Here is a 19,340-nt window from a genome sequence, read left to right as displayed (position 1 = left end):
AGATTCTAGCTGTCATTTTGTAGAATGTACCAAATAAGTGATAACCAGAATCTGATTGGTTGCTATAGACAACATCTCCACTTTTTCAAACCCGCAGTTTAGTAAATATACCCCCTAGTGTCCTAAACATAGGCAATGTGGCTTCAATGGTCAACAATGGACGCGGAAGGGATTTTCGTTTAGTAATCCTGTAGTGGTAAAGTCAAGGTAACACTGAACAAGGCATTGGATCTGTTATTTGGAGACCCATTATATAGACAGGCTCAAAATAACAGAAACAGAAAAAAATAAGCTATTGCTGCTGTTCGCTGCTTGTCAAACACACAGACATGATCATTATCATCCTATATCCAGAGGAGAACCATTTGTATATGGTTTGTTGGGTGCCCCAAGATTCCCGACTGCATTCCTCTCTCCTCTTACGGCAAGTTTATAGGAGGAATGGTAATGAGACCAATGCAAGCAGGCTTAGAGACGTGTGGCGTGGTATAAGCAAATCTGGTGAAGAGTGTCCAATTTAAGGAGGCTTTTATTTTCCATATAAACTCCTTGAACACCACCAAATTTTTTTTGCTTTGGGTAGTATTCTTGAAAGAATACCTGCAACACACATACACAATTGAGGCACTCGATGACTAATATTCTTGAGACACAGGTTCCTAGGAAGATGGCAGGTGAACGGCCATGAGAATTCAGCCAAACAAGATGGTGTCTTGGGCCATTTTATATAGGTTTCCATTCAACAATCATAGAACATTTATGCTCCAAAACCATTTCTTGTGTTTAGAGGACATCAACCTGCTCCGAAAAGCTGACAAATTCATACTGAAACAACTTATGAATTATTAACAAATGCTACAGAAATCAATACAAGAGTTAAAAGTCTACTTCCCTAAAAGCTAGAAATACTGCATGTGCTCCTGTAAGCACAGATAACGCTGGCACAGCAATTATCTCAACTAAAGCAAACCACAATACTGCACAGAGCCAAGCGCCAGCAAAAACTTCATGCAGAAAGTAGATATAACAAAAAGGTAGTTTGCCAAAAATATTGGGGAAAGCTTCTCAAAGAGGTGGGGGAGAGGTCGCATTAATGGCAGGCATTTTGCCAATAGCTTTCAGAAGCACAGGTTAAAGTATAAAACCAATTTTATTTGTAAAAGGAAACTCCACACCTGGAACCCACTTACTCAAGAGCCACATTATTTTTTTATCCATTTTACCGTGTCTCAGCAAGAAGCTTGGTAGGGTGTAAAGTAAATACACGCAAGTCTAGCTTGTTTCTGCAATTTACCTACTGTTCTTTTTGAAAAAATAGCAAGCTTAATTTACATAGAGCCTTGACATTTATTAGAATTTAAAGATATGTCAGTTAAAAACCATGGCATGTGTAGGACATACTAGCCAACTCTCCCGGAAAGTCCGGGAGGCTCCCGAAATTCGGGTCAGTCTCCCAGGCTCCTGCGAGAGCTGGCATTTCTCCCGCATCCCGGAATTCCATTGTTAAAATGACACGATTCCCCGAGAATCATGTCATTTTACTAGTGGGGGCGGGGCCAAAATGACGCGATTTGAGGCGCTCCGCCCCTCTCCCGCTCATTAGTCACGCCCCTCTCCCGGACATAGCCTACTGAAAGTAGGCAAGTATGGTGTAGGAGGCATTAATAGAAGTCTACATAGATGATTACAGAAGACAATAGCAAGGGGCTGTAAAGTTCCTATAACTATTATAATATTTTAGCATTTGACGAGACACAGAAATTGTTAACTAAATATTCAGGAATATCAGAGATACGACTTTATATCGTACCAGCTTGGATGATCAGTGTACCAAACACACATTTGGGGGTAAATGTATGAAGCTCCGATTTCTGCAAGTCGCTGGAAATCGGTGATTTTGCATGTGAAACTTAAAGTGGCCATGGCTTGTAAAGGCAAACTTGCCTTTACAAGCCATTGCCACTTTAAATTTCCCCTGTAAAGTCACCGATTTCCAGCGACTTGCAGAAATGGGAGCTTCATACATTTACCCCTCAGAGTTTTATCTTTTTGCTGTAAGCCCCAGAATAAGCCATTACGTCATTTACGTCTTACTAGTAAAACGTCATTCTGCATTCATTGGAAACATGCCGCTAGCAACAACACAATATGATCAGCAGGCAAACAACTGATTATAAACAAGTCTGCAAGAAACAAAACAGTCACTAAGGCAGACACAGCTTTTCTGTTATTTTATTATTAATCAAAATGAGTAGAAGAATTTTAAAACCTTGAATACATTTCTAAGTGGGCAAAAAAACGTTTCAATAATATTTGCAGACCAAAATTTAGTTTACCAGCTACTAAGTCACGTAGAGGTCTGAAAAGTCTCAAACAAACCTGCTCAATAAGCCTTTGATAGGAAACAGAGTTATATATATATATATATATATATTTTTTATGGCTAACAGAATACAGTCTTTGCTACCATTTATTTTGATGTATCGCTTTGTCTATAAGAGTTTGGAAAATGTAAATAGTGTGAGCGACAGCAACTAAACTTAAATATTAAGAAACAGGATAGAATTGACCCTCCAAAGCACCAGTGTGTTATAGATACTTTCCAATTTTGATTCAACATATATTACATAAATGCAGTAGTCGAAGTGAAAATTTAGAAGTGGTGGTCTGAAAAATGTACTGAGAATGTAAGTGAGTGGAATTTGATAGTGTTACAATGAAGGCAGTATGAGAAGTGGCTGGTTGGCAAACCACTGTATATACCCCACTTTGACCACTGTATAAATGACAATTGTACTGTGGAATAAGGGATACAGTGTCACTTTAATGGTAAGGCAGAGATTTCAGCTGGTAAATTAAACGGGTGCAAGTTGACACAGAGCTGTGCAGGTGTTCACAAAGTGGCTCCTCCGTTTCAAGTGACACCCATATATTTCACAAACATCAACCTTTACAATGGTGGCTGCATGGTCATTACAGCACACAGCTGCTTTCATTTCAGGATAAATAATAGTTATAACACAGCAGAAGATTATTCAACATGACAAAAAAAGTCTTGATATCAGATGATCGCACATATTACAATCCATGTACATTTCATATAACAGCAAAAAAAAAAAAAAAATGTCCTGTAAATATTATACCAACTCTCAGATGCTTGCGGCTGCATTCTACAGAAGTCATACAGCAGATATCTCCGGCTTCTTAAATGTTTCTTGCATTCCGAATATGCTTTTAAGGTGTGTTTGACCAGGGGGTGGGGGCAGATTTTGGTTACTACAATTCCTCTTCTGAACAATTCCAGGAACAATAATGGCTGCAATTTTATAGGTTATGTTAATACTATAAAGCTGTGCTGCTGTAAGACTGCATATACAGTATATAATAGATACAAGCTGGCAGTCAAGATCCTACAAAAAAACTAAAGAACATGATTTCCTGCAATCCGAAAAGAAAATAAAGAAAAGCTTTAAATAGGGTAAGACCTATGCCATAGTTACAACATTTAACTCCTACTTGCCAACTCTTCCAATGTCCGGGAGACTCGTGAATACCGGGTGGGTCTCCCGGACTCCCGCATCTGCCCAGTTCCTAGTGAAGTGGGTCGAGTTAGAGCCCCAATGACGAGATTCTTAGGGAATCGCATCATTTTGGCCAAAATGGCACAATTCGCTAACGCCCGCCCCTCCACCCATACCGCTTCCGGGAACTCCCAGAGGGGTAGGATCTTTGCTGCTGGATAGCTGCAGTAACCACTAAGAACATGTACTTATAGCTCTGTGATCACATATACCAGTGCATGCTTTGTGCATCACCTCTCTGCAGCACTGATGCATATAGGAAACGAGTATTCTACTTGTGCTCTTGCGGGAAGCTCCACAAAACAAGCAGTATTGGTGAGGCCTATATTTTACTGTTGGTGTGTCCTAGGTATTACCAAATAGGTGTCGTAAAGCCACACAAATTATGAGGGAACATGTAAGTACACAAAGGAGACATGAGGGAGAGGTGGAGGGACACAGGGTAGATATCCTTGTATGTTTTATAACATCTAAAATTAATTTCACTATCAAAATCCCTAAACCTTTACATAATCTAATACATTATATATAAACAGCATGTTTATGGCTCAGAAACTGGTTATGCAGGTTTGAACGTGTATACACTGAACTAGCACAAAGCATGAACAAACATAATGACATACGTTAGAGTTCTTTTTGCCTAAACAGAATGGGAGCAGCTATTTTGTGGCTTGAATGAATATTCATGAGAACACAATTTGCTAGGAACCAGCGATATTACTGAGGTATGAGGTACTTTGTGCCAGATGTTAAAAAAATAAAAAATATAAACTATATATACACTGTATACACCCATCAGCCACAACATTAAAACCACTGACAAGTGAAGTAAATAACATTATCTCATTACAGTGGCACCTGTAAATGGGTGGAATATATTAAGCAGCAAGTGAACAGTCAGTTCAAGAAGCTGATGTGTTGGAAGCAGGAAGAATGGGCAAGTGTAAAGATCTGAGCAACTTTGACAAAGGCCAAATTGTGATGGCTAGATGACTGGGTCAGAGAACCTCCAAAATAGCAGGTCTTGTGGGGTGTTGCCAGTATGCAGTGGTTAGTACCTACCAAAAGTGGTCCAAGGAAACCAGGTGAACTGGGGACAGAGTCATGGGCGCCCAAGGCTCACTGATGTACCCATAGATCTACCTAAACATTGCAGACCAAGTACGCCCCTTCATAGAAACGGTATTCCCTGATGGCAGTGGCCTCTTTCAGCAAGATAATGCGCTCTGCCACACTGCAAAAATTGTTCAGGAATGGCTTGAGGAAATGATAAAGAGTACAAGGTGCTAACTTGGCCTCCAAATTCCCCAGATCTCAATCCAATGGAGCATCTGCGGGACGTGCTAAAAAAAATATCAAGTCAGAGCCATGGAGGCCCCACCTCGCAATTTACAGGACTTAAAGAGTCTGCTGCAAACGTCTTGGTGCCAGGTACCACAGAACACCTTCAGAGAGGTCTTGTGGAATTCATGCCTCAACAGTTTAGAGCTGTTTTGGCAGTATGAGGGAGACCTACGTCATATTAGGCAGGTGGTGTTAATGCTGTGGCTGATGTGTGCAAGTGTAAAAGTATATATATCTATATCTACACACACACTATACACACATACATATACACACACACACACACACACACACACACACAGCCCACTTTACACCTGTCAGTTATTAAAAAAAATATTACCTCAGCCAATCATGCAGCAGCAACCATACATAAAAACATGCAGACATGGTCAAGAGGTTCAGTTGCTGTTCAGACCAAACGCCAACACAAGAAAGAAATATGATCTAAGTAACTTTGACCATGGAATGATTGTTGGTGTTAGACAGGGTGGTATTGGTATCTCAAAAAACTCTGATCTACTGGGTTTTTCCAGCACAAAAGTATCTAGAATTTACAGAGAAACAGAAAGTTCAGATAACCAAGAAAAAAAAAAAAGTAATTGCTGTTGCTCAGTGATAATATCACACACACGATCCCCAAGTGCCCCCATCCCCATCCAGTCACTCTGAGCAGCGTCACTAACAAAGAAGACTATTTCACATCAATTCCTTTCCCATTAGAACGTAGTCTAAATTATGGGCAGCAAGGTGGCACAGAAGTTAGCGCTACTGACTTTCAGCGCTGAGGTCATGGGCTTATAATATGTTTGCACTATATAGATAACTGTTAAGAAATAATTAGAATAATAAATTATGTCCCACAAACACACAACATTGTGTCAGCAGCCAAATGTGTGGCTTTCATATTTTTTTCCACATAAATATTTTGGCTGCAGGCATTTATTTACACATTTTTTTAACTTTATATTATTTTTTTTTATTTTATTTTTTTAAAGTAAGTGAAAGTGGAAGTGAAGGCCCAAGTCCAGGCTTTTAGTTCCACTGCGCATGTGTGAGCTGGCAATCCCGGGTTACACATGCACAAGGCACTGTAAACTGGCTGTGGAAGTAGTAGGGGTACTTTTACTGCTACAACCCAGTATTGCTGGGGAGCAGACTATGCTCAGCCGCCACGTCAAAAACACTGTGGCAAATTTAGCGATAGGAAGATTCATCTTGCTGCGATACAATGGAAAAAACTTTGACAATCTCTGGCTCTTAATAAACAGACCCTCTAGTCTAAATCTGTTAAATAATACAGCAAGGATGGCAATTGTAATAACAACAGTTTTACAGATCACATCCGTAAGTCGTTTTGTGTTGGTCTACTCCAGAGATCGGCAACATGATACACTTCAGTGGCCCTCTAACCTTAAAAAGGGCCGCACTTTACTCAATCTCAGTAACAAGTAAAAGCAATACATTTAATCAGAAGGACAAAACAGTACAAATTTTAAACAAATGTTACAAGCTATAAGAAATAAATCTGACAAAGTAGGAAGGTGCGAAGGGCCACAGGTGGAGGCTTAGAGGGCCACCGCTTACACATCAGTGGTCTACACCCTGCAGACATTCCACTACAAAAAGCGGCATCCTGTAAGAGAGTCACTGGATATACAGATACATATAGGGTGTGTTAAGAAGATTGGGTGGGTGGCAAAGATAAAAGGGATTATGATCAAACAAATTGTGTAGAAGGACAAATATCCTGCGGTCCTTAGATGCCTTGTGCAAGAACAAAAGTAATCTTCCTGGCTGATGTCAAACAGAAAGTTTAAGTGCAAAAAAATGTACAAACACACACACAAACACAGGAATTACACACATAGCTAAGAATATTTAAAATGCAAGACATAGCCTAATGGAGTTAAAAAATGAGGTCAGCAAGTGCCAAGAAAGACAGACACCTGCAACAGAACAAATAAATAAATTCCAATATGACACTTCCGTTTATAGTTACAAATGTCAAGCTCCATCTGCAGATACATGACAATAGGGCCCAGATCAGAGAGAAAAGTGATTCAACAGTTTTATTTTGCTTTTTTAAATTTTTTAACCAGTTTGCAAAACAAAGATCTAAGAATGAACCCAAATTAGTATCAGTATTTGTTTCGTTTTATCATTATTGGGTTTTAAATCTAATTTATAGATGCTGCCACGCATTTTTGAAGACGCATAACTGGGTAAGTGACCTGATCCAATCTAAATATCTGAAACCGGTTGGTAACGGTAAATATGTAATCCTGACTCATGTAGTTTATACAGGATTATCATAAGTGAACCAACCATTATGTAATTCAGCATTTACAAAACCATCAATGGTATAGTTTCTACAGAAATGACAGTGACAACTGTTTCAGTTAATACAGTATCCAGCATGAGCCTTTTATTAAAGAATCACTATCCTTCCTGGCTCCATGATGGAACATACAATATTGTGACACAGTTTCTGCAGAACCCAGACTGGAAAAGTGGTTACCCAGGCATCCTGACTGGCACAGCATTAACCTAGGCCACAGTAATTACCCCGAGATCTTGGCTGCCACACAGATTACATATGAATCCAGACTGACGGTGATTACCCATGGATCTTGATGCTAGTGATTTAAAGGGAATACTGAATAAGTGATATACCCAAGTTGGGTATAAATTAAATTAAGTCATCTTGATGCTTGGGCCAAGCATCAAGATGACTTAATTTAAAATAAAATTCTGACTGGTGCATTTATTAACCAGGGAACAAGACTGGCACATTGATTATGTAGGGATCCTCACCCAGATAAGCCTCTTAAATGGCACTGCATAGTAGTTACCAGGAATAATAATGTAACCAGAACCTGACCGGCACAGTGATCACCAGGGGATCCTGCCCGGCACACTGATCACCCGGGGATCCTGAGCGACACAGTGATCACCAGGGGATCCTGAGCGACACAGTGATCACCCGGGGATCCTGCCCGGCACACTGATCACCCGGGGATCCTGCCCGGCACACTGATCACCAGGGGATCCTGCCCGGCACACTGATCACCAGGGGATCCTGCCCGGCACACTGATCACCAGGGGATCCTGCCCGGCACACTGATCACCAGGGGATCCTGCCCGGCACACTGATCACCCGGTGATCCTGCCCTGCAAACTGCTCCTAATTAGCAAACTGAAGGCAGCATTGAAGATCACTGGGGAGTATTCATTCATCTCATTGATTCCAGCATCCCCCCTGACATCATGAACACACAGAGCAGCATCCACTACGTAATGGCAGCAGCTGCTGCGCTCCAGACACCGCTGCTCTCACCTGTATTTCTTGAATAGCTGGTCCGACTCCCTGAAGCCGTTGTTGAGCAGCATATTGATGCCCACAAGGGCCAGCTCGGTATCATCCATCGGCTCCGAGTGATCGGCTTCCACCTGCGCTGAGGTCTGCTGCTCGGCCATTGTGCGTGTGACTGTGCAGGAGGTGCCAGGACCAGGCGTGGTGGTGATTGATGGCAGCAGAGCCCGCAGCGGTGTCACCGCTCCCTGGTCAGGAGACTGTGGTGGTGACAGCCTGACAAGGAGGGAACAGTGTGTGTAAGGGGAGCTCAGTGTGTAAGGAGAGCACAGTGTGTATGGGGAGCTCAGTGTGTGAGCTGCTCGTGTAGAGGAGGAGCAGGAAGAGGAGGACCCAGATTCTCTGTTCTTTCTGCCTCATTGTAATAAGGATGAAGCTACACCACTGTCTTATTATTATAACTGTCTTTATCACTGGGTGCTGCCTTCATTATAGGGAGGGGGGATAGCTGACTCAGGAGATGTATCTAGGCAGCCCTTTCATGTTTATTTATAGGACTTAGTCATTTACTACTATACACCTGCATGATGATTTATGGTGGATTATAATTATTTCCCATGTTATTCAAACTACTTATTTAGTAAAAAGTTGCAATATGGTTTCGTTGCCTTAGGAAACAAGTAGAAATTTAATTTTTATTGCTCACCATATGGACATTTAGACAGAATATACTTATAGAGAATTACACACTTTTTGGGCTTCCAACCACTTACAATTCAATAACGTTATCTAATTACAAATGAAAAAATAAACATTTTCATGCATGTTTCTGGCAGTTGATTATATTATGGAAGTATGCCACAGCTTTTCTGTGATCTTTGTATATAATTAATGAGTAATGTGTTTATTTGTTAAACATAACAGAAAACACAGCTATTTTTACAGTGTAGTTCTATATGGCAAAATGAACTATAAATACATTTAATTTACGAATAATACATTGCACTAGCTTCCTCCTCCCCCTACCCTCTCCCTGTAGGAGTCCCGCAGGGCTCTGTTCTCGGCCCTCTACTCTTTTCGCTCTATACTTCCTCCCTTTATGTATCACCTTTATGCTGACGACATTCAAATCTACATCTCTTCTCCTGATCTTTCTTCCACCCTCCTCTCTCGGGAATCTGACTGCCTCTCCGCCATCTCCTCCTTGATGTCCGCGCGCTTTCTCAAAATCAATATTTCTAAAACTGAACTCATTGTCTTTCCTCCGCCCAGACTCCCATCCCACCATGACCTCTCTATTGTCGTCAACAACAACACCATCTCCTCTGTCACCAAACTCTGCTGCCTGGGTGTCACCCTTGACTCCTCTCTCTCTTTTGCCCCCCACATTCATTCCCTTGCCCAAGCCTGTCGCTTCCAACTATGCAACATTGCCCGCATCCGTCCCTTTCTCTCTCAGGATGCCATGAAAACTATCATCCACGCACTCATCATCTCCCGCCTCGATTATTGCAACCTCCTCCTCACTGGCCTCCCCCACTCCCATCTCTCCCCCCCCTCCGCTCTATACTTAATGCGGTCGCAAGACTCATCTTCCTCTCACGCCGCTCCTCCTCTGCCTCCCCTCTCTGCCTCGCCTTACACTGGCTTCCCTTCCCCTACAGAATCCTTTTCAAACTCCTCACCACCACTTACAAGGCTCTCTCCCACTCTACTGTCCCTTATATCTCTAACCTCCTCTCCATTCACACTCCTGCCCACTCCCTGCGCTCGGCCAATGATTGCAGCCTCTGCTCCACTCTGATCACCTATTCCCACTCCAGAATCCAAGACTTTTCCCATGCAGCCCCCCTTCACTGGAATGACCTCCCTCGTTCCATCCGTCTCTCTCCTACTCTGTGCTCCTTCAAACGTGCACTCAAAACTCACCTCTTCCTCAAAGCTTACCAACCATCCACTTAGCCCCCTCATCTCCTCCACTCATTCTCCCTTCTCTCCCCCTTGCCTCAACTGGCTCCCCTTGTGCCTGTTCTGTTTACCCTCACTTAGGATGTAAGCTCGCATAAGCAGGGCCCTCTTCCCTCCTGTCTCCATACCTGTTCTTCTGCTCCGTCTTTATTGCATTAGCCTGCCTGGACTTTCTGAAGCATTGGTATTTTTTGTTTATTGTTCTGTACTGTTTCACCCTGTATAGTCTACTGTTTGTACTGTGTGCGGCGCTGCGGAAATCTTGTGGCGCCTAACAAATAAATGATAATAATAATAATAGTACTGTACTTATTTTTGGTATTATAGAAAAATTATATGATAAAGGAAAACTAATTTGTGTTGTAGCAGATACTTGTTACCATTATTATCATCAACTTTTATTTATCGGTTATGTGTGAATTCAGTTTGAATTCAAGGGGTTTATGTGTGAATTCAGTTTGAATCCAGGTGTTTATGTGTGAATTTAATGCAATGCAGAAAATTTAGTGGTACGTTAGCACAAAACGCAATATACCTGCTGCCCTCTGTATCAGACCTCCCATTTACAAATGGGGTAAACAATACAAATAAAACCAAAAAGAAATAGATACAGAGACGGCGCTGGTACCAGCACCGTCTTTGTATCTATTTCTTTTTGGTTTTATGTGTGAATTTAGTTTGAATCCGGGTGGTTTTGTGTGAATTTAGTGTGAATCGGGTGGTATTGTGTGAATTTAGTGTGGATCTGGGTGTGTTTGTGTGAATCGGGATGGTATTGTGTGAATTCAGTGTGGATCCAACAAGATCCTTGAGTGTGTTTGTGCGAATTTAGTGTGCATCCGGCATTTTGCATAGATCCAGGTGTGCTTGTGTGAGTTTAGTGTGGATCTGGCTTTTTGTGAATTTAATCTGGATCTGGCTTTTTGTTTATTTAGTATGGGTCTGGCTTTTACCCTATTTCTTCAACAAGGTTACATGCCCAGCCCCAACAAGCACAGGTGATGGGCCTTTGCCACCAAATCATCACTTTCTTACTGCACTGTCTGGATTTAGCTAATATGCTGTATGCCCCACTGCAGGCGCGGGCTGGGAGAGGCGTGGCCGGGGGGCACACAGGCGGCCGCATCACATGAAAAGGGATGCGGCCGCGTCATTGATGATGCGGCCGCCTGTGCGCTGACACGGCCGCATCTGATGTCATCAGATGCGGCCGCGGGGGAAAGCATAGTATTTTGCAGCCGGGGGGCGGCCGGCCTACCCCCCCGGCCCTAATAGCGGCCTGACCGAGCGGCCCGGGGGGCCGATGCCTCCCGGGCCAGCCCGCCCCTGCCCCACTGGAACCTCCACCTGACTTAACATGTGCACTGCAAAAGGTTGCAGAAGGAATGTGAGAACTAGTATCATGCAAAATGCATCAGTATTTTGTAAACTTTGTTACTCTGTTTAGTGCTGGGAAAGGAAAAGTACATTTTTTATTATTATTATTGTTGTTATAATTATTATTAGTATTTATAAAGTATCAACATATGTGTTGATTTTGTTTATTTATATGGGATATACACCCTGGTCAAATCACATTATTTCTCACTATCAGCTTGGAGGCTCGGTGGCAGTGGAGCTTACCTGGTCAAAGTGGATGTAAGCATCTGCCCTTGTCACACACACTTCGCCCAGCTATTTTATATTTCTTTAACTGTCATTTTCCAGCTGTTATTAAATCCGGGTTGAACTGGTTCCACCATAATGTCTCTTTTATGTATGGGATGCTCCATCTGAAATCTCTTTCACTCTCTGGGGCATATTCAGTTAAGAGTGAAGTATGTCCTAAACGGACCTGAAGGCACTTGTCGAAGTCAGTTAAATTGGATAAAGTCATTTCAATTGATATCGAGCAAACTTGGTAGTCTTAGTCTGAAAAGATGCGTATTGCACGCTACGGCGTGGAAGGGCGTACGCAGCCGTAACACGTGGCAATAGCGGTTTTTACACATTTACACACATTCGCACCAATACGCATCTTTGTGAATAGTACACATTAATTATAGTCGCAACACATAGTTATTTATGTCAAAATATAGTAGTGTTTATGTGTAATATTATAAGTTATATGCATATTAGTAATACATATGGTACAGGTTAAAGGAAATGTGTCATGTGTGGTATCATATTGATCCCCTTTACGTCAGCAGCTGTCCGGTGCATTCGGCGAAGAGATCGCAAATTGCATACGCTAGTTATTGATGTTAGGGAATAAACCTTTAATATGATGCAGACTATAATATGCTAATGGACTGGTTGTAAATGGAGTTTTGGCGGGAAGAATAGAGCACATCCCCTGGAGAGATGACCCCCACCTTTGGATTTCTTAGATTGAACCAGCCTATGATCTACAACCCCCTGGACCTTCCTGAAGCCTGGACCAATAGAAGCAAGCCACACCATCTGCATTGTTTTACTGTATTTCTGTTTGCATATAAGCAGGAGCTTTTCATCTAGTGTTCAGACATCTTGTCCACAGACTTCAGGACTGAATGACTGTTCGCTGGATCCAGAGCGCCTGCGATAAGTAACGGCTGTACTTACTATTATTTCGCTTGAATTATTCTGCTACTTTTTGAGAATAAATATTTGTGCGTTGGAAACACAAATCGAGATTCGACAATCGTTATTGGATAGCGATATAACACGCATAACGCACTCCACGATACCGCAACATTGCAGATTTCCCTTTGTCCCCTATAGTGTTGCAAAGGGAAATCTGCAATGCTATATTAACATAAAAAATGCACAGCCGCACATAGCCGCGATGTTGATCGTTAATTGAATATGCCCCTCTGAGCCTACCTACATTTAAAAAGCGGCGTACATGGTATGAGGTGATGGGTCTGCTTGGTCTGACGGGGCAACCGCCCAGGGGCACCTCTGTGGTCACCGTACCTATTTCTTTATTTCAAAATAAAAAAAAAAAAGGCAAAAGTGTACAATATTGAGGCACCGTATAATGACTGAGGTGCTATATTTTCTACGCTCTCTTCTGTGTTGTCTGAGGTCTCACACTAGTCAGTGGCACTGCCTCCAAAGAGAGCATCGAAAATATGGTGCCAGCGCCTGAGCAGGAGATAAAGACATTGGTAATGACTCAGTGGCAGGATCTGTGCTGTCTTCTGCATGTGCACTCACTCTGGAGACACTCTTGTCTATGCTTATAATCAGTGTCGTAACTAGACATTTTAGTGCCCTGGGCGAGACAGGGCACCGGCGCCCATCATCTAAGTGGGAGTGACATTTGTAAAGTGGGTGTGGTCAACCTAATGTGGGGGTGTGGCTAGCGCTTTACTGAAAGAATTCTGTTACACATATTTGCAAATACATGATATATATATATATATATATATATATATATATACTGTGAGATTCAAATAAATTAACAACCGGTTCTCTGCCCTAATGACCATATAAAGTATGCAAAAATATATACCAAAAGGTATTCTAATAATACACATAATACTCGAATAAGAACAGTAAAAGAGATACACAAATCTAGATTGTTATAAGAAAGAGTTTCAAAATGTTAAAGAAAAAATATTAAAGGATACCTTACCTGACAAAAATCAGTTATTTAATATTATATTCATATTATGGCACAGTAATGCCCCCAGTTCATATTATGCCAGAGTAATGCCCCCAGTTTGCGTTCCAAATGCCGAACTCCCTGTCAGTGGAACGCACATGCGTTCCACTGCGGAAGTAAAAGCCTGTAGATACAGGGCCTGGTAGAGGGCGGCTGCTGCGCCCCCTTGGGCTTGCGCCCTGGGCGACGGCACCGCCCGTACATGCCTACATACGCCAAGTTAGCTGCTTATTATAACATTTTAGTACTGTGACGTATTAACAGAAGGTATAATTAGAATAATGTTAAAATTAAATGAGTGAACTCTGCAAATTTTTCTAAGTTTGAAAAATAGGGGCATTTCCAGTATCTTTGGACACCTGCCTCCACAAACTATGTTTCACATTTCACTCCTCTTTTATTTCAATTCATTTATTTAAATTATAACAATTTAAGAAATTCAACCCTCAAATGTGAATTTTGAGAAGCTGCCTTATCTTGGGTGCTAGAGTGTCCAGATGTATTGGTGCCAGCGTTCAGCCAGTTACTGCTTGAGTTAAGGTCCGACTGGGGGTGCAGACACTGTTAATGTGTCTCTTTTTTTAAGTTAAAAAAAATTCAATTACCGTATATACTCGTGTATAAGCCGAGTTTTTCAGCATACTTTTGTATGCTGAAAAAGGGCACTCGGCTTATACACGGGTGAACTTACCTGGTGTCCGGTCCCTCGGCTTCAACTTCTGCATATGCGTTCCAACACAGGAAGTTCGGCATTTGGAACGCAAACTTGCGTTCCAAATGCCGAACTTCCTGTTGTTGGAACGCATATGCGTTCCACTGCGGGGTGGATTTACAAGCCGTTCGATCACATCTTCTGGGTCTCCAGGTTTTGCCTTGATTTAAACAGCACCGGTACCTCTTCTACTTCTTAATGATGGTTCTGACAGGGTAAGTTCCTAACTGGAAGCATTTTGCTATATTTGTATAGCTTTTCTCTGCCTTGTAACTCTGAGTTACCGTTGTTTTGAAGTCCTCAGTCAGTTGCTTAGAAGAACTTGCATGCTTGTTGAGAGGAGGCATAATATCCTTATATATTTTCTGACTCTCTCTCTCCCTCTCTCTCTCTCTCTCTCTCTCTCTGATTTTATAATCATTTATGAATGTTCCTTGTCATCTAGCTAAAAATGATTTCATAGATTGAACCTATCATTTTTATTTAGGTTTTTAAATTAGCGCTCTTTTCCACCCTAGGCTTATACTCGAGTCAATAAGTTTTCCCAGTTTTATGTAGTAAAATTAGGTGCCTCGGCTTATATTCGGGTCGACTTATACTCGAGTATATACGGTAGGTAAAATATAACTACAGAGGTGCCGGCACGTCTTTGCTATATTTCACAAAGGCACCATATTTATTGCACTATCTTGGAGTCATTAAGGGGACTCAGACCAGTCAGTGGCACTGACTTTGAATATGGCGACTGCGCAGAAGACACTCTCTTTGGAGTTAGCGCACTGAAAGGTCCACTTTAAAAATAATAGCGTATCTTGCATGAAATCGATCTGCGCATGCCCAGAAAGTGGTCGCAGGCATATGCACTTATGCAGATTTGTACGATTCTGGTACTTATGCCCACCTGCACATGTGTGCAGGTGCGGAGCTGGACGCATATTGAGATGTGTATCACTCTCCATATGGAGATGGATGGAAATATGCTATTTTTCTGCACTTTTTTGTACAGTAATTTATACCAATTTTGCAAACAACTCTGCATCAGTCACTGTTTATTTTTTAAAATACTTCACATCTGCTACGAACGTTCTGAGATTTGATTTATCCATAATGCATTACAAAGCAATGAAGGAGTTACTTTGATTTACCCACCTCCATATCTTCAACATTATGGGTCACATATTGCCTGTCTTTGGCATGTTTTCCTTCTCTCCTGGAATGTCTGCAAAACCCAGGAATGTAGGCTTGGGTCCCAAATCCTCGCTTCATACTACAATAAAATGGCCCTCGTTCTTATAACTGGGGACATGTATTGTTATACATTTATTATAATTTATATTCCTCTAGTGTTTCCTCTAGATAACTGACCTATCAGATTGTCCTACAAATAGAATACAACAATGAGGTTTAGTGGCGTATTTATATAGCAGGATGAAGATTTGTTCTACAATACAATGACTGCTTACATATTTTTCTACAGTGTGTCCTCAGGCCCAGATATATTAGGAAGGGTATTCCTTTAGCGGAAGTAGGCGTGTCAGGCAAACTATTATAAACAATGAATGTGACATCCCCATACAGCATAGTTACCTACTCTCCCTCTAGTTTCAGGAGACTCTCGATATATTGGGAAACCTACCCGACTCCCAGGACAATATAACAGTCTCCCTGGTTCTCATTATTCTTCCCATACTAGAAGAAAATGGGCACTACTATCATAAACGGGTACAGATGTTGCTATACATTTATTACTACTGGCCTCTCAAATTGTGTTAAATATAGAATATGACATTAAGATTCAGTCACATATTTGACAGGATAGACATCTGTACTACAAGAAAATGGCTACTGCTCTCTAACATATATTTGTAGAAACTACTTTTTCTTCAGTAATTCTTAGTATTTACTCACGATAACTGCCTATTTAGATTATCCTGCACCCAGAATATAATAGTAAAATTTAGCTCTAGATCTATACTGTATGCTGGATATTCTCTTTGTTTCTACTAAGGTATTTACCAGGAGGAGGTATGTGTGTGAGTGTCTGTCTGTCTGTGTCTTTATATCTGTTTTTGTCATAGTTGCCTACTCTCCCAGAATATTCGGAAAATTCTCGGCAAGGTAGGCTAACCTCCCCGATTCCGGCTGTGCCTTTCCGAACTGACGGCTTGCGCACATGATATTGCGGGCTAACATATGTGCATTAGGCAGTATGTGCACATATCAGTAAGTAAATATTTATGGTTCATTTAAATATGTTTTATTTTTAGATGCATTTGTTGCAATTTAATAAAAGAGATTTTTTAACCCCTGTCAATGCGATAAAACGTTTATTGCATTAACAGCGCATTTTTTTCTTTGTTCTATTTTTTCACTCCATTATCACAAGAGATTGAGCCCCTGTGTTTCTGCATGAGGGACCTTATTATTCATCAAGCAATTTGGCAGTTATTTCACTGCTGCACTACTTGATTATCACCGCTTTTGCCCTAACTTTAGCAGTAAATAAAGTAATCTTCCCTTCCTTTCTGCTACACTATATAGCATTTGATTGCATGCTACAAATAGTATCATAGCTTCCATCTGGTTGTTCTAGACCAGTGATGGGCAAACTCTTTCAGGAGCGGGCCAAATAAAAAAGAAAAACATTAGGCGGGCCAATATAATTTATTAAAAAACTCAAATATCGAAATATATAATACAAATGTTTTGAATGGGACGGGAGGGTGTTATATAGCAGTGTTACCTCTATAAGTGCAGCGATCGTACAGACACAGCACTTATTTCAGCAGGTTGTTGCAGATCCGTCTTTCTGGTGAGCCACTAACTGACAGCACAGCAGCCAATCGAAATCCGCCTTAGTATATGGCCCAGCCCATCTCTTCTCACATGACTTTCAGCTATTAGGGGGCGGGCAGGTGTTTGAGTGATTGACGAACATATAAGTGAGTGATTGACGACATACGAAGTGTCCTTTTAGGAAGGAGGATGAAGTGTAATGGAGGAAATAGCTGTGAAGGCATAAAAATGAAGGTTCTGACACACAGGGTCGGCCCTAATAATTTTATGCATATTTTAATGACATTTTTTTAAATATTGGTGGGCCGGAAGGAACCTCTAAGTGGGCCGGATCTGGCCCGCGGGCAGTAGTTTGCCCATAACTGTTCTAGGCACACTCCTGGAAGCCATTGAGTGGAGATAGACACGCCACTTGAACGGAGCAGAACACCATCCCCTCGAAAGCGTCTAGGTGATTATTCAAAAGTAGGCAAGTATGCCATAAAGTTGCTAACATTTGAATTCTATCCATGTAAATAAGGGCTAGTTGACAACAAAAAATATGATACTTTTGATGAAGAATAATGTGAAATACCACACAATAACAGTGTTGGGACCACGAATGAGATGTAGAAACAGTATTGTATTTCTAAGTACACTCTTATTACTAAGTGATGAAGAATGCCATTTGTTAACCTATCCAGTATGTTTTTGTCAGCAGCAGATACATTTAACAAAAGATCTTTCCTGTATCTCTACTCTTTCAGCTAACACATATTAATTCAGTGGAGCCATTGTACTGTGCACGGCACAAAATATGAATGATCTTGAAAAATAGCAGTGAACGCACTAATTTATTGTTGCCGCAGGAAAGCAAACACATTAGCTAAGCATGACTGTAAGGTAATAACAAGCTGTCTACATTCAGTAAGTATCTTCTGCCTAACCTGAATACTCATGAATTGAGAAGAGGACAATGAAAAATGATCAATAAGCACATTGTTCAATATGCATAAAGTACTGGCCAGTCAGATTGTCCCGCATACAGAATATAAGAGCTTGATCTATACTTAATCCAGGAAATTTCCTTTATTTACACTGAGGTATTTACCAGGACGATTTACCCCGGTATATTGAGGTATATTAGGCCAACCTGCTGGACACGCATAGTGCTTCCTGAACTGCCAGCTTGCAAGTGTGATGACGAGGGCTAGTACAGGCGCACTAGCCAGTAGGGACATATATCAGTGTACAGCAAGAAAATCCACATGGCTCAAGTGAGTCAGCACAAGAGTTTTAATAAAGGTAAGTACAGTTTCATTGTTCTTTAATTAAATTTTTTTAAATCTCTTTTTAATAATGTATTAAAAGTCCAAAATTTGTTAAAGTTTGTTATTATTTCTGATAAACATTTATTGCAGTGATCATTATCACAAGTGATTGGACTCCCATGCTTCTGCATGACAGACATTATTTATCTTGCATAGTAATTTCACTTCTGTGCTTCTTGGTTATCGCCAGTGTTACTAAAACTTTTATAGTAAAATAAAAATGATCTTCCCTTCAGCCCTACTTCACACATCTCACTCGTACACAAAACCCTCTCTGACAACATGCTGCACACAGCACTATAGGCTCCACCTAGCGTTGCTGGACATGCCCCTGGACAGCAGTAGATACCCCCAGGGGTTGTGCTATACTTGCCCCTTGGGCGGATCCTAGGTTCAAAAGCAGGCAACCATGAGCACGCACTACTCCCACCTCTTCTCCTACACTGGGCCAAGGAATGTGCGGTTCTCTGGAGCAGAAGATCGGTTTCGGTAGTATGAAGTGTGCTTCCCAGTTTTATACTGATATAACTCGTCTCCCTTCAGGAGAACGCTCTATTTCTGAAGACCGACACATTACATGTATGACTACATGTAGTACACAAGTGCTTCCCCCTGCTACTGATGGGCTGTTCACCTGTAGTCTAGTGGAGTAGCCATCACATATAAGAGATGCAATATCTTTTCC

General features: G+C 41.4%; 1 protein-coding gene across 1 annotated transcript in view; it reads right to left on the bottom strand.

Moving 5' to 3' along the window:
• Positions 1–8,617, bottom strand: part of TTC39C (tetratricopeptide repeat domain 39C) — a 70,769-nt gene extending 62,152 nt beyond the window's left edge. The window contains exon 1 of the mRNA XM_075213430.1: positions 8,263–8,617. Within this exon, the coding sequence (XP_075069531.1) occupies positions 8,263–8,402 (140 nt within the window). The 5' untranslated portion in view covers positions 8,403–8,617. The remainder of the gene's footprint in view (positions 1–8,262) is intronic.
• Positions 8,618–19,340: the final 10,723 nt, after the last annotated feature.

The sequence above is a fragment of the Mixophyes fleayi genome, chromosome 5, assembly GCF_038048845.1.
Source record: "Mixophyes fleayi isolate aMixFle1 chromosome 5, aMixFle1.hap1, whole genome shotgun sequence".
Taxonomy (NCBI): domain Eukaryota; kingdom Metazoa; phylum Chordata; class Amphibia; order Anura; family Limnodynastidae; genus Mixophyes; species Mixophyes fleayi.
Note: the sequence above shows the minus strand (reverse complement) of the source record. Positions and strands in the feature narration are given on the sequence as shown.